We start from the raw sequence: 16,074 nt of genomic DNA, 5'->3' as shown, positions 1-16,074 counted from the left end.
GTTAATTTAGTCTGGGTACCGTATCTGTGAGCCTGCTTTCCTATCTCCTGCACCTTCATTAATCAAAATGGAATGCAAAATGTGCAGGAAGAGTCACCAGAGTTAACATACCTCTGCAAAAATCACTCTTAGAATTTTTCAGACAAAATTTATATTTGTTTTTCATAGTGAAATTTCAGCAAGCTCTAATTTAACATACTTTATGTGTACAACTAATTCAATAATTTGGCTGCCAGATAAATCAGAAAAATAATTGAATTTTTGAAGTTTTCTAATGTTGTATCTGAAACAAACATTTCTAATGTTCTTTAAAGTGAGGCAATTGGGAACTGCTTAAAAATATTATTTTGAATATTATTCATTTTGACACACAAATATAAAAAATTTCTTTGTTAACTTTTTTGTTTTATTAAAGTACAACTTAAAAATTGTGCAAACGAACAGTTGAAATTATTCATGTCAAAATTTTATTTATTATGCAGTTAGCAATTAGAACTGTGTTAATCACAGTCTGGCTAGGATTATTTTATTTCCTCACCACTAAACAAATACATTCCTGTTTATCGAATTGAAGCTCTAACATTTTAAAGGGACTTTTAGAATATTTTTAACTTCAGGAAAAGTAGATGGAGGCTTGATTCTGTTTTCTAACTTAGGTCATTAACTGGCTCTGCAGCTGAACTGACGTGGTGGATGAAGCCAGGTTGTTGAATATTTCGGGGCCTCTGTCCTTACCAGAAAATCACCTCTGAGAATCTTCCTGCTTTTCCATTCTGTGACATAAGTTATGCCAACAAATAATAAGCTAAATTGACTGTTAATTTACTGATTGCTTATAACAGTGAGGGGAAATTAGGCCTGCTTGGGTTCCAATTATTTTAAGAAATGGTGTATGTGTTTAGTAATGCCCATGTGTTCCCACGGCCAGCTCGCCACACCTTTTCCCTTACTGAGTAATTACAGAAGATACGAATGCATGCTTCCACACTATCTTTATTTGTTCCTCTTCTCCTGAAGATTATTCCTTTGGCTTATTTAAATTTGCAATGATTCTTATCAGCTGTCTGCCTCACATTTTCAGTTTTATTTTAATTTTTTTAATTTTTAAGACTTTATTTATTTGACAAAGAGAGACAGCCAGCGAGAGAGGGAACACAAGCAGGGGGAGTGGAAGAGGAAGAAGCAGGCTCCAAGCAGAGGAGCCTGATGTGGGGCTCGATCCCAGAACGCCGGGATCACGCCCTGAGCGGAAGGCAGACGCTTAACGACTGCGCCACCCAGGCGCCCCCACATTTTCAGTTTTAGAACTGAAATCGTGGAAATAGTTTTGAATTCCTTACGGTGATATTTTGTTATCATAAATGATTGTAATTGAACACAGTATCTATTCACTTAAATGTTTCATTTGTACACACACACACACACACACACACACATCAGGAATCTGCTACCTCCACTTTACAGATGCAAAATCTGAGGCTAAGAGGAGTCAAGTAGCTAGTCTACAGTTAGGGAGTGGCAGAGCTGAGATTCAATTGTAAATCTGTGGTCACCAAAACTCCATGTGCTACCGCTGGCTCATTGCTATATGCCAATTGCAAATTACTTTTCTACCCATCAAGCAAGGGCTTTGGGACACGGAACAGAGGTTCTCTTAAACATATAAAGTAGATAAGCAGATCACAGAAACATAAAATTCTATGGCTGTAAAGGATCTTAGTAATTGGATAGTCCAGTTTTCATATTGCAAAATACAAACATGCATTTAGAACCTAAAAAGAGAATGAGAGATATTTTTTCAAGGTATATAAACTTTTCTTTTCCTAATAATTCCTCCAGGTCATGAATTGAGCAGGTCTTTTGTGTCGACTGGTGGTTCCCAGAGACGGCCCCGCATTAGTATCGTCTAAAGTGTCTTTACAGTTGTTGGTCTCTGGATCCCATTACAAACCAATCAGATCAGATCTCTGGAAATGGGGTTTGGGCATCCACAATTTTAAATCCTCTCCAGGTGATCCATGCGTGCATCTGGGCCTGAGAAATACTGCTAGAAACCACTCATAACTTAAAAGATTTGGAGACTAGATAATTTGCCCCAAATCAAGGGATTAGTTAGCCAGTACCATGCTCATGCATGAAATAATAAGGCATACAGATGTCTTGCTCTTAAAGTAGAGAAACAGTTTACTGACATATCCCCCAGGATGATTCCCAGTGAATTAAAGACATTAGCTTATATCAGCTGAACACCAGATCGCACTCAATTTTACAGGTGGCTATGACACAGACCTCAAACCTGACAGCACATCAAATCTATCTGGGGAGATTTTAAAATAAAAAGATTCTAGCTCCCATCTCAGACCCAGAGAATCAGAAACTGTGTATTATTAATACTTTTTCAAATGATTCTTATGCAGGTGACCCAGGAAGTTCCAAAGACATATGTGTGTTTGAGAACCACTGGCTTAGTTAGGAGGGTTTATAAACTATAGCATGAAGCAGACTGACTTAGGAAATGTATTAAAAGCATGTTTTTTTGGACTTGTTTGAAGAGAATTGCCTGAGCAGGATCAAGGAATCAGCAGTGTTCATAAATACTCTGGTGATTCCAGGTCTGGTGACCCAGGAACCAGGCTTTTCAGTTACACTGACAAAGACAGCTGACATTGGAGAGATTTAAAAAAAAAAAAAAAATTCTTTACCATATTCTCAAAGTAGATCAAATGAAAAAATATGTAGTAACTATGAGTTATGAATAGCTAAATTGTTTGGATATATTCAATCTGGCTTACTCAAATGAGGCTCCCTGTTTCATTGTCATCTGGGGATTTGCAATGTACCTCCACTGCCTCCGTGAAATTTTTGCATTGATGAAAGTTTTAAATTATTGTAATAAGAATGTGGGTGATATAGAAAAATTTATAATATTTTAAAATAATGCTCATTATATGGTTGGTTTTCTGTAGGTAATTAAGGTCTTAGTGAGTCGTGAGTACATGAATTACAAAAACGAGGTAGAGAACGAAGGGGAAGGAGTTAAAGGAAGAAGTTTAGTTACTTGAGCACTTGCTATATTCCAAGCACTGGGTTAGGTTCTTTCCACATATTAGTTTATATAATCAGTTTAACACTTTAAATGTCTATTCAGAGAAATCAGAGTGAAATCTGTTTGAGACATTTACCCCCAAAAATGATATGGTCATTGGAATTTCATTTGCAAATACATGCATGTTGTCAATTTAGATCTTAGATGAGAGAGTAACAGTGCCAGAAGGAGCCTTGCAAACAACAAGGTCCAGAGAGGTTAGCTGGATTTCTCAAAGTGAGTTTGTTGAACCTATAACCCAGCCTAGCATTGTCTGGTTTAGCAGTCTCTCTCTCATTTTTGTTCTGCTAACTGCTCTATATAACACTCATGAATATGGATGCATTCAATATGAATTACTGAGAGGGAGAACACTTTGGATAGTAGTTGAGCTTACCCATTTGCAAAATGCTACAAAATCTTTAGATGAGAGACTTCCAGAAAAAAATATCATCCCAATTGACATGTTTGCAGTACAAAGGAGTTCAGTTAGGGAGGAAAGAAACTGCATTTCCCTCCGTGCATAGTTTGGTAATAAATAAGTGCCCTTCACAGTGTTTGCACTTTATCTTCTCCTCAAATACTAATTGTCTGTCCTATTAGAAACAGTTGGTGTTTATATCTGAATAAATGTTAACATGTTCCAAATCCTTTAAAATCTTTCTTGAAATGTTACATCTTTTGGGGTGTTAGGATGCAGGAAGATGGGAAAGACATAAAGCCTTCCTTTACATCCAATCAGTAAACTGACCAAAGAAATAAATACAAAATATAATCTCTAACTGGTACCAATAAGCTGGAACTGTTATCATACTTAAATAAAATTCTGCATGACCTCCAATGCAATTTCTTCACTCATTGAACAGATATTTGTTGAGATCCCTCTCTGTGATAGGCACTGTGTTTATCTTTTAGATCCTGAAGTTTTTATATTTAACAGTTTGATTGTAATTAATTCATTGAGAAGTTCCTCTAAATGAGATCAGAGTTCAAGGGAACTCAAAGATATGGTTAAGCACAAGGTCACCATGTAAGGACCTAAATCTTGTTGGTAATATTACTTCATGCAAAGACATTTTCTAGAAAAAGGCAAAGGCATTACCTTAAGACTCATGGAATCTAGTTTGAAAATAGGCAATCAAAAAGATATCAATTGTATAATTTCCTATTCTTACCATATTTAACCTCCAATTGGAGGCAAGAATTTAAAGCCTTAGCAAATAATTCCTAAATATTCTGTCACATTATACCTCAAGTGCCCTGAGCTTTCTAAGCCCTCACAACAGAAAACATTTCTTCACATTCTAAGATTATTAAGACTTATGTAGTAAATGTAAAATTTTAAGCTGATATTGATTTCCCACTAAGATAATTTTTTTCCAGTCTTTACTTCATATTGTAAAATTTATGGCTGTCATATAATATGACTGTCATGTCTTTTTTAAAGAGTTTAATACTCCTGGATATGGAGAATTCAGTATATATTCTTACTAAGAAAACCTATAATAATTAATATTTATATATTCTTTCTAGTAAGGCCTATAATAATTAACATTTAAATATTCAGACCTTTGAAGGTCATAGATTTTTTATATTTTGGAATAAAACTTTTTAAATGGTCTGTTCTGTTTTTATACCCACAGTTTATCCCCTGGCATCATTTTTTGTTTTTATAACCAACAGCAAGCTAATTTTGTTGAATCCGTATATTTCACCAAGAGATATCCTTTAAAAGATTTGCAATCCATGGGATTTATTAATGGAGTGCCTGAGAAACATACACCATCTTTGAGGGTTGCGTTTCTCTTAAAATGTAGTGAAAGTCCATTTCCTTCTGCTAAAGCTCAACTCCTAAAATATTTAAAACAGAAAGAATGCTAACAAGTTTGATGTTTTATTTACTATATATTTTCCAAAAGTCAAAGTGCTTCCACATAGAGTGTACCATTCCATAGGCCCTAATTAGACCAATAAGGCATTCACATTTTTAGGAATTGAGACATACTTCTATGGTTAGGTGAGAATACAATGAAAAAGAACATAGAATTAAGAGATACAGCACCCTTACGTTCCAATTTTGGCTATGTCATTAGCTGTGTGTGTGTGAGAACATATTTCTTGAATAAATATTATTTCTGGATCTGGTTAACCCATAAGTAGAATAAAGGGATTGGTTTGTAAACATTGCTATAATACTGTCTAGCCCTAAAACTTGGAGCTAAATGGCCCCAGGACTGATGGGTAAGTTGACTCATTCATTTTGGCACTTGAAATTCAGAAACGTTAATCTTCTGGGACCTGGTAATGGGTTTTCAATATATAGATGTGCCAGTTAGTGACTTAGTATTACTGCCTTGGCTTGGGTCATATTATTAGCATGTGATTATCGACAGTCTAAAAAAGAGACCAAATTCATAGTTGACAAGAGAGGCAATGCCCTCAGGTTTCTCAGTTCTTTGAAATCATGAGAGCCCACCACAGCCAAAATGGGTTGTCAAGATACTAAATGCTTTTCTGCTTTTGAGGAAAGCAGGTGCTTTCTAAACATGTTAGTCATGCAACCTGTTTAGAACCCTATACTTTTCGTAGTGCAAAAAAAATGATAAAGTCACTGTAAATGTATGAATTAGACTTTTTTAACCTCATGAAATAAACATGGGTGAATTTGTCCTTATCTACGAGGGCATCCACACAGACTCACCATTTCTTGATGCAGTGTGGCTGGAAGAGATAATATGGAGGGAACCTACACCGGGTCACATGAGTAAACCAAGTTTGCAGCTCAGAAATATGTCAAATCCCTGAACAATTGGGGAAATTTGCTATCTTATTTTCATTAAATCAGCAGTGACACATATAAACTCCGTGGAGAGGAGTGTGTGCATAGATACAGACTTGAAGAAAGCTTTCCTGTATCTCTCCACTTAATTGTAAGCTCCCGTAGGGTAGGGATTGTACCTTGGTTCGTCTTTGTCTCTGGGTAGGGCATTGCCTGACACGACATGCCTGCTCGACGTGGGTGAAGAAATGAACCCGAGGATCAAAAAGTCCTCCATCTAATGCCAGAATCTTCCTGTGCTCTAATTCTCTTAGTGCTCCGAGGGTTCATTCCCACACAAGGCAGTCTGGGGTGTGGGACATATCTCCTACTTACTGAACTAGGTTTGCTTCTATCTAACTTCCATTTGATGTGGAAGATCGTGGATTTGGGCTCTGCTAATGTTAACATGTAGCAGGACTATCAGAATAAGTCACAATGAGATCCAAAAGGATGTCATCAGAATGTTGTGTTTCTTTTGATGGGTTTTTGGTCTGAATGGCATAGTCATTAAAGATTCTTTTGGGAAATGCTTTTCTTGAAGAATCCTTAACATCCCAGCTTTTCTCACCTACTAAACTCTTAACCTCATAGAGGAAAATTGCTGTATAGCAACTGCAGGGTCAGGGATGAATTTTCCAAGAACTTAGCGTAATGACAAGTTTATTTTGGTTCTGTAAAGCTCTGAGGGCCATGGTCACATGTGGTATGTATGAATAATTATGAAAATGAAATATAAAACATCATCTCCATTAATATTTCTGGGCTAGAAGTGTTATTTTGTGGAAACAAACAAAAATTTTCCCATGATTTTCCATGACATTCATTTATTCACTCAATAAATGGGCATTGAGATCTTATCTGGGTTAGCATTGTGTGTTTTCTATAGATGCCCATTTTATTATGTTTAACATCTTATATATAACATCTTAATGATAATTTTATTTAGGTTCTTTTAAATGATAGGGCAAGCCTCTAAAATGTTTTGTCTGTTTATTTGTCTGCGTGGTAAAATGAAACTTTTAAATATTGGGGCTTTTAGATTTACTTTTAAAATTATAATTTTAAATTTATATGTTATTCAAAATTGTACATAAAGGTACCACTTACAAATATGATTTGTATCTATACACATTCTTTTCCTTTGTTATTTGAGGAAATTATTTGTTTTATTATAATAAGTGTAAGGATTGGGAAGAGAACTACCCTAGATATTCTTAAGTGTTGTCAGGATTATTTCCCAGGTTCTACAAATCCCCCAAAATTGGATATTTAAAACTACTTGAATACTTTAACTTAAGATCGTGAGAACAAGTGGCTGCATTTGCAAGTCAGCTTAATGAAAATAAATGAAAAGTCTAATAGCTTCCCTAATAAACCAGTTCTGTTTCACTATTTTTCTTATTCGCTACATAAATAGTTCTTCCTTCACAAAAAATGTGGTAAACAGGTAAAAAGTAGATCAAACAGAGACAGTTACACACTTTGTTCACTTCGAAGTCAAAGAGGTTAGAACTCAATTACAAATGCTTTTCCTTTGTTAAATTATGCAAACTTGGAACTAGAGATTATAATATTTAGTGGAAATATTTCATATTTTAAGATGTGCATCTTCATCTCCCAAATAGCTTGAACAGCTGACCAATGTAGAAAAAACAATCATATCACAAACTTACATTACAAACAACTACCAAAACGTGAAAAACAATGTTTACAAATGGTAGCAAAGAATAAATTAATTTCCAGTGCACATAATTAGGTATTTACAGGATAATTTAAAACCAAAGGGAGTGATTGCTAATGCTGAGCTCTCAGAAATCTCCATCAAAATATACAAGTTACCCGAGAGAGGGATAAAAATAAATCGTGACACAAAAGCAGAATGTTGTCTCTCTTCCATCCTCAAAACTTGGATGATAGCTCATCAAAATAATTTTTCCAAGTGTGCAAATGATGGAAAACTTTAATTCCAAAACCATTTCTCTAAATTACCAACAGATTTATATTCTTGATGCCTTTTCACGTGATCACAAGCCAAGCATGCATGTGATTCCCAAAATCGTGGGAGATTCACTGTGAAATCCTTCCTCCAGTTAAAGTAACTAAGGTATAGCTTATTGTTTTTGTCAACTTCTTTCAGATACTTGGCTAGCTCACTGGGAGAGTTATAATCTTCCACGTGAATGAATGAATCTGCTGGAATATAATTCTCATAATTTTCCCTAGACGGGCCCAGAACAACAGGTACAGAGCCAGCTAGAAAAGCATTATAGAGCTTTTCTGTGATGTAATCTTTGTGGATTGAGTTTTCAAAAGAAAGATAAAATTTGCAAGTAGATATGGTAGGAATCAAATTTTTATCATTCACATACTCTCCAAAGGCTTGCCCATAGGTATGGATTTCAATGCTTTTGCTTAGCTCATTGTAATACTTGACCCTTGCATGCTCGGGGTTCCAGTTACTTACAACCCAGCACACCAACTTCTCTTTACTTGGCACTTCAAACACGAAGGGGTTTGTGCTCACCGTCAAGAAGCCATAAGGCACTTGGATATCTGAGTCGCGGCGGTAAGTCAGAGTCAAGTTGAACAGGTGCTCTATGCCACTCTTCTGGGGCGTGTGAGTTGGGGATTCCAAATTCATCCAAATCCATTTCTGGAAGGGTGGCCTAGCCTGCTGAGGTAAGTTAGTCAGATCCCAGCTGATGTCTCGGTGATGGATCAGAACCGCATGGGATTTGTTGTATAGCGAACGGTCTGTTGTGAGATGGCAACCTTGGATGTTGAACATTGCTTGGCAAGATGTAAGGTCAAAAGTCTGCCCAAATGGCCACACCCAAATCAGGATAGTCGTTTCATTAAAATAATCAGTTTTGGTGGAGAAGAAGTTTTTCATTTTCAGCACCGAGCTGGCCGACTCCATGGGGCTGAAGATCCAGCTGTTGGTGGGCTTGATGTAAATGAGCAGACAGGCCATGAAACAGCCCAGGACGATGCAGACGATTACGAATGGGCGGAGAATGCCTTTGGATGCTGATGTCATAATTTTTTCTGTGAAGCAGAAAGAGAGAGAGACAGGGGTAGGGAGGGGTAGTGATGAAAAGTTAATCATAAGTATAATTTGGGATTACCAGGTGATGCATCTCAAAATGTACTTTATCACAAAATCAATGGCGTTTTCCTTTTTAGTGTGACTAAACCATTAGAGAAACAGAGCTTTTGTTAAGCCAAGAAACTGCTTTTGAAAGGAACTTTCCCCTGAACTCCATCAATAATGAGTCAGAGTTTGTTATGAGTGTGCCAGTATATCTTCAAGCCAGGTTACATTTGTTTTCAATGCCATCCTTACCTGTTATATTTTATTTGCTTCTAGAAAGCTGGCACGAACACTGGCATCACCAAAGCTATGACTAAAAGTTTTAGTGCTTTGAAACCACATCAGATCTGTGAGCATTCCTTAGGTTATATAACTATCATTAATTATATGTATAATTATTATAATTAATTACAAGTGCACTTTATGAGATTGTAACACAACTTTGCAGTTCAGATGGAATTCAGTAGACCCAAACTTTTTAAAGAAAAATCTTGCTTTGGCTTCTTGATGTAAGTTCATCTTCACTGTTGAAAATGCATCACCATAGTCTTGTAAAAAATGGCAACTCTTGGTTTGATATCTGTTGTTTGTTTTGTTTTTTAGTATTCGAGTATATTATCACACAATTCAAGAGTAGGTTTATATAAGTTCATATACATTTGATCCTACTTTATAAATTTAACTAGTTGGACAATCTTTCAATTCTTTCTAGACTCTGGGATCTTCAGACTGAGAAAATTTACTGGAAGGATCTCTTTTTTAATGGAGTAATCCTAACCTTCAACATACATGATTTGACTGAGCAATGAAGTGTTTTTCTCCTATAAGACCAATATTTAATGGTGTTTAGAAATGTTCTCATTGATGGGGCACCTGGATGGCTCAGTCAGTTAAGTGTCTGACTCTCGATTTTGGCTCAGGTCATGATCTCAGGGCTGTGAGATTGAGTCCTGCATTGGGCTCTGCACTGAGCCTGGAGCCTGCTTAAGATTCTCTCTCTCTCTTTCTCCCCTCCCCTCCCCTCCACTTATTCTTACTCTCTCTCCATCTCTTAAAAGAAAAAAAAAAAGAGAGAGAAATGTTCTCATTGAAAAAGTTCCCTTAAGTCCTTTTTGAATTGAGATGTAATGGCAAAAACTAAATACATGATGTCAATTCATTACAAAAGGTTACAACTTTAATAGCCCCTGGTCAGTAAATGCTCACTCTCAGCTAGGTCTTTTGCCAAGCACTTTGCACACATCATTTCCTTTAATCCTCATAGAACCACTGTCAAGAAGATCTTTTATCACCTCTTCTTTACAGATGAAAAAACTGAGGGCTGGGGCGCCTGGGTGGCTCAGTTGGTTAAATGTCTGCCTTTGGCTCAGGTCATGATCCCAGGGTCCTGGGATTGAGCCCCAGGTCGGGCTCCCTGTTCAGTCGAGGGTCTGCTTCTCCCTCTGTCCCTCCCTCTGCTCATGTTCTCTCTCATGCTCTCTCTCAAATAAATAAATAAAATCTCAAAAAAAAAAAAAACCAAAAACAACTGAGGGCCAGAGACAGAAGTAACTAGCTTAACCATTGAGTTATGCTCTTTCTTGCCTTCTACAAACTTCTTTGAACACATAATACAAACATCAATTGTCCTTTGAGGTGCATTTGACACCTCAAGTTTTATTGTCTCGATTTCTCTGGCCTCTACCCTTTATAATTGAGGACTATATATCCATGCATTAAGTTTAGAGCAATTTCCCTTAAGAAGAATATCTGACACTTATATGATACTTACTAGTGTCAAACATTGATCTTAACACTTATGTTAACACACACACACACACACACACACTACCTCATTGTAATCCCATTTTATTGATAAAGAAACTGAGGCCTCTAATGGTTAAGAAACTTACCAAGGGTCACCCAGTTCAGAGGTGGCAGAGCACACTTGCGAACAAACCCAGGTCATTGGTTCAGTTTGGGTCATGAGCACTACATTTTATGTTCACTGATTCTCCAGGTTGCAGCTAGAGAACGTAATAACCAGAGTGCAAGCCTTTTGAAGGGCTTTGTTTCTTCACTGCTTTATCCTCATCACCAGAATATAGTAGGTGTTTATTAAATGCTATATATGTTGCATGAATGAGTGGGTGGATTGCTGAGTCTCTCGTGTGCAAGGCAAAATACTGGTAACTAGATAAGCAAAAATGAGCCAAATTTGAATGAAGAAATAGATCCTTAGTTGCTTTCTTTGTGCATTTAACATGTATACCTTTAGAGAATGATTACCATCACAGTGACATACAGATATTTCTACCACTAAATGAACAAATTCTCCTAGTGTTGCCTCTCTTTGTCACGTGTCAAAGTTGGCACCTATCTAGTACGCTTTAATTCCATGACTTTTTTTGGCCAAATGAGAAAAAAATTGGTAGGCAAGAAGCAATGCTCCTTTCACTGTGTGCCTCTCAGTTTTTCTGCTTCCTGGATATTTCATATTGAGGTTCTTTTTGTTAACTCTCTGCACCCCTCTCCGCTCGGCTCTTCATTGCTGTCGGGGGCAATTACTGAACAACAGGGACAGTTACATAGTAACCTCTGCTTTGTAAGAAACTGTCGGGAAAGTTTGCTTCTTGGAGCCTAACTGACATCCCCTTGACAAGAACCTTTAAACCTACCCCTCATAACTAAAATTCAGTTGGATACCCAACCCATCTTGAACTGTTTATTGATACAAACCATTTTTAAAGCTCCCACAACAGTGTTACTTTAGCTCTCACCAGAGAGAGCAATAAATTTATAGCGTAAGGCAAATTATAACAATAAATAATGCAATTAAAACTTCTCAATTATATTTGATAGTCTCAAGTACCATAAAAGAATATAAAGACATTAGCATTAAGAATTAACAAAATCTTCAGTAAAAGTATGACTTGATGGGACTTGATGCATACAATTCTACTTTCCATTAAAAGATGACCTTTGGTGTCACACTTTAGGAATATTCCATTGATAGTTAAAGACCAAAAGGGAGCTTGGAATAGAAGAGGTTCAAGTGTGATTCTCACATCATAAATATGCTTCAAGGTATTAGGGAGAAAAACGTGAAACCAAAGAGCATAGGAGGCTTTTCCAAGGAATGGTAATTCTACTTTAAGTTTTTGGTGTGTGTGTGCGTGTGTGCACTCTCGTGTGTGCATGTTGTATTGAATCATTATTTTATATTGAAAGAAACGTGTATATTTAGAGTAGAATTCAATACCTGCTTAAAACTTAAAAGACAGAAGAGGATAGATAGTTGGGCTTTAACTTGTCCGGTGGGACTTTGTTCCTAGATTGCAGCCACCCCCTCATTCTTCAACCCACCTCCCTGGCTCACACTGACAGGTGTGTGGGGTTGGAAGAGAGTTTTCCTTATGCCCTCAGGAGGTTTTGAGTCAACATGTTTGCCAGTCATTGTGTAGTACAACTATTCTCCATTTGTTGTGTGGGTGCACAACGAGATGATTCCTGAAATGGTAAGTTTTCATCCATGTAAAGGAACAGAAATTTGTATGCACTTAGGGGCCTTCAGATCAGTTCAGACTAGCCTCCAAGACCAGAAATGAATCACTGACAAATTAAGTGGACTAAAGTTAGAAATAGTTAAAGAAAAAAATTACTGTTATTCATTGTGACTTCTTCCCTGTTATAATAAAATTTGATAGTGCTCTGGTCCCAGAGAAAGCACTATGTAAGTGTTTGCTATTATGTTATTATTCTCTGTTATAGTCAAGAATCACAGCTCTCACCATAGCTGAAATTCTTTTGGAATAATGAATCCTTCTTATGTCTATGCAAATTATTACCATTTCTAACAACACACACACACACACTCCTCTAAGTTCAAAGCATAACTGATTATTAATAAATTCTGGATAAATATATAAGATAACATTTCTAATGAATATAAACAGAGTCTTTCAATAGTTCATGGAATCACACTTTTTACGAAAGGTTACTCTACAAGCATATTATATTTAAAAGATTCTATAGCAGATTGTTCGTTTTCACTGTCTGGATCACTCTCCCTTCTTCTGATAATAACACCCCAATTTCCTATTGGGATTTTACCTCTCCCCTCTTGTGTGCAATCTTTGGCATTGCAGAGAATGATATTTCCCCCTTTCCTAAGCAATGTTGGGCAGGGGCTCGAGATCATTCAAAGTCTGTCTCTGGGACTTGGAAACTTGAGTGGAGGGGTCAGGATGGAAAATGCTGGAGTTGATTAATCGCAGTAGGGCTTCCTTACAAGACAATTAAATAAACTCTACTACCTGCATCCTAGGAGCTGCTTGGAATCCTGCCCTCCTGGCTTTGGTTCTTCAGCTATTCCTTCAGTTCTAAGAGCTACTCCATAAACTTGCAATGATTTCCTCTTTGTCTGTTAATTATAATTGTTTTTATTACTTGAAACAAGCAAATCCAAGCAAACAACCACAACAAAACAAACTCTAAGCAAGCAAGCAAACAAACAAAAACCCAAATAATTATCTCACCTCCTCTTTTTATCTTCCTGCAGGTTAGGAAGTATATACCTAGAATCCTTCAAAATATGTCCATAATTATGTGGATTAAAAAAACTATATATAAATTCTCAAAACAGCAAGTATATATCTTCTCTTTATGTTAAGCTGTAGACTCCACCCAGAATTTAGGTATTTGGTAGTAGGTGGCATCTAAGTGAACTATTACTAATCTGTTTGGTCAGGTTCAGAGAAGAATGGTGTTCCCCACATAATCATTATGGTGTTTGGTGTCACGATATTAATATAGATTCTGCAAAAGTCTTCTGAATCCTACTCTGAAAGTTCACAACTTGAATTGCCCAATTTTATTTATTTTTTGGGTTGCTTGTTTTTGTTATTATTTTGTTTTGCTTTTACTTCTTCCTATGACTTTTACACTAAGATCCTTTCCAAGAATAAAAATGTTTTATACTTTCTGAGGCGCCTGGGTGGCACAGCGGTTAAGCGTCTGCCTTCGGCTCTGGGCGTGATCCTGGCGCTATGGGATCGAGCCCCACATCAGGCTCCTCCGCTATGAGCCTGCTTCTTCCTCTCGCCCTCCACCTGCTTGTGTTCCCTCTCTCGCTGGCTGTCTCTATCTCTGTCGAATAAATAAAATAAAATCTTTAAAAAGAATGTTTTATACTTTCAATACTATATACTAAATTACATTCTGCCTCGAGGTACTGTAAAACTTGATATATTCATCACTTCACTTTCAAAGATTCCCTTGACACTTCACATTCCACTGAACCTTTCTCATGGGCATTCCTGCTCTGAGTTCTCACAATTCCCCCATTAGATCCTAAGCCAAATGCCTCCTGTCTTTGGGAAAGATGCCATTTACTTTTTGGAAAGAAGACAGTGGTTGATCTCTGGAATGCTATCAAATTCTTTTTCGTGATCCTTTCTCAAAGAACTTTGGGCATTATCTCTGGTGTTTCCATGGGTGAGCCTCTTTTATTTCCTCCAAACATTGGAGAGGCTACCCCCAAAATATGCCGGTTTTAATGGTCACCTATACTTTTCCCAAATAGTCTTCAGATCGTGCTCCAGCACATACAAGAATTCCCTGACTTATTTCTGCAGTGGTTTCCTCTTTAGGGACATCACCTCTAAAATGCTCAAAAATGTCTCTTTTTTCTTCCCCCTTTCATTTTTGTCTCATACATTGGTTTCCTTCCGTGTGCAACCTGCCAACGGCTGCTTTTCCTGCGTGGCAAACTTCTTCATCTTGCAGTGTCAACATTCACTCTCTTTGAAATTTCTTTCCAATTCAGGGAAACACCTTTTTCAGTTTGATCTTTAATCTGCTCTCTTCTCTTTCTACTCACAATCACTAGTTCTCACTCGCTGTCTTTATTCATTCGAGAAGCTCTACAGACCTGCCTTAGCTGCAGCTGGTGCAATCAGATCTGACACTGAGCCCAAGGGTAACTTGGCTCCTGTGCTACCTTCCCAGAGGGAATACCACGGACAGGGCCAGGGGTGCTCTCTGGCAGCTTCTAGAACATGCTTTCTGGCGTTCCTTGAGGCTAACACTCTTTCATAGTTTGGCTGTAGGCACCAGTGCTTTCTATTATTGTTGTCAGGTTGTAGCCTGTAGCAGCCAGCCAATGAAGGTCAAGGGAGCCTAAAAAGAACAAAAACTAAAAAACAAAAACCCAAACTCTCCTTTTGAGTTGATATATTACTATGCATTCCCAACTCTGAAGATGAGATTTTTTTCCCTTGCAGATGACAAATAGCTTTTTCCTGACGTCTCCTTATCCTTCAAATCCACCCCCATCTAGTACCATTTATGCCTCCTAAATATTCCAAGTAATCAGTGGACTTCTTTCTACCTCCCCAGGTCCATCGTCTGTCACCTTGTGTATAAACTGCTGACCTTGCTTTCTCAGTGGTACATCTGACACTCACTTTTAAGCCATTCAATTGAATCACAGTGCAGTCGACCAGTGGTTCTGACAGTGTGGTCCCCAGACCAGCAGCAACAGCATCAGCAAAGCCTGGGATCTTGTAAGAGATGGGATTCTCCCACCCAAACCTAGATATAAGGAATTAAACTGGGCTCTGGCCCAGCAATCCATTTAAAGAAGTCCTGGAAGTGATCCTGAAATAGAAAAGTTTCAAGAATCCCTGCAGGGAGTCCTCTTCTCAAACCATGGATTACACTGTTTAAGGTCATTCAATGAATTCCAGTTACTTTTAAGGTAAAGTAAAAAAGTCTTACTGTAGCTTAAAAAGCCCTGGATGATGGGGAGCCTGCCTCTGTCTCCAACCTCAGTGCGCGCCAAGCTCCCTTCTGCATTCCTGGCACGGCAGTGGTTGGCCCTCTTGCACTTACGGAGTCTGTACCAGCTCTTCCCTTTCCCTGGAGCAAGTTCCCTCCTCTCTTTGTGGATTTCCTCCTTTTCGCTCCGCTGGCAGTTGCTTATGGGAGGATTCCTGACAACCTCCCAACACCCACCCCCCTACATACACACTAAGTCAAAGGTCCCGAGTACGTGCTCATAGCACTACATGTCGTTTTCACAAAGCACTCACC

The 16,074-nt window shown here is 37.7% G+C and overlaps 1 protein-coding gene across 3 annotated transcripts in view; it reads right to left on the bottom strand.

Annotated features, from left to right (window-relative positions):
* Nucleotides 1–1,182: 1,182 nt before the first annotated feature.
* Nucleotides 1,183–16,074, bottom strand: part of FUT9 (fucosyltransferase 9) — a 192,376-nt gene continuing 177,484 nt past the window's right edge. For all 3 annotated transcript variants that reach the window (XM_034670843.1, XM_034670844.1, XM_034670845.1), the window contains one exon: nt 1,183–8,954. In XM_034670843.1, coding sequence (XP_034526734.1) covers nt 7,867–8,946 — 1,080 coding nt within the window. In that variant the 5' untranslated portion in view covers nt 8,947–8,954 and the 3' untranslated portion in view covers nt 1,183–7,866. The remainder of the gene's footprint in view (nt 8,955–16,074) is intronic.

The sequence above is a fragment of the Ailuropoda melanoleuca genome, chromosome 10 (genome assembly GCF_002007445.2).
Source record: "Ailuropoda melanoleuca isolate Jingjing chromosome 10, ASM200744v2, whole genome shotgun sequence".
Taxonomy (NCBI): Eukaryota; Metazoa; Chordata; class Mammalia; order Carnivora; family Ursidae; genus Ailuropoda; species Ailuropoda melanoleuca.
Note: the sequence above shows the minus strand (reverse complement) of the source record. Positions and strands in the feature narration are given on the sequence as shown.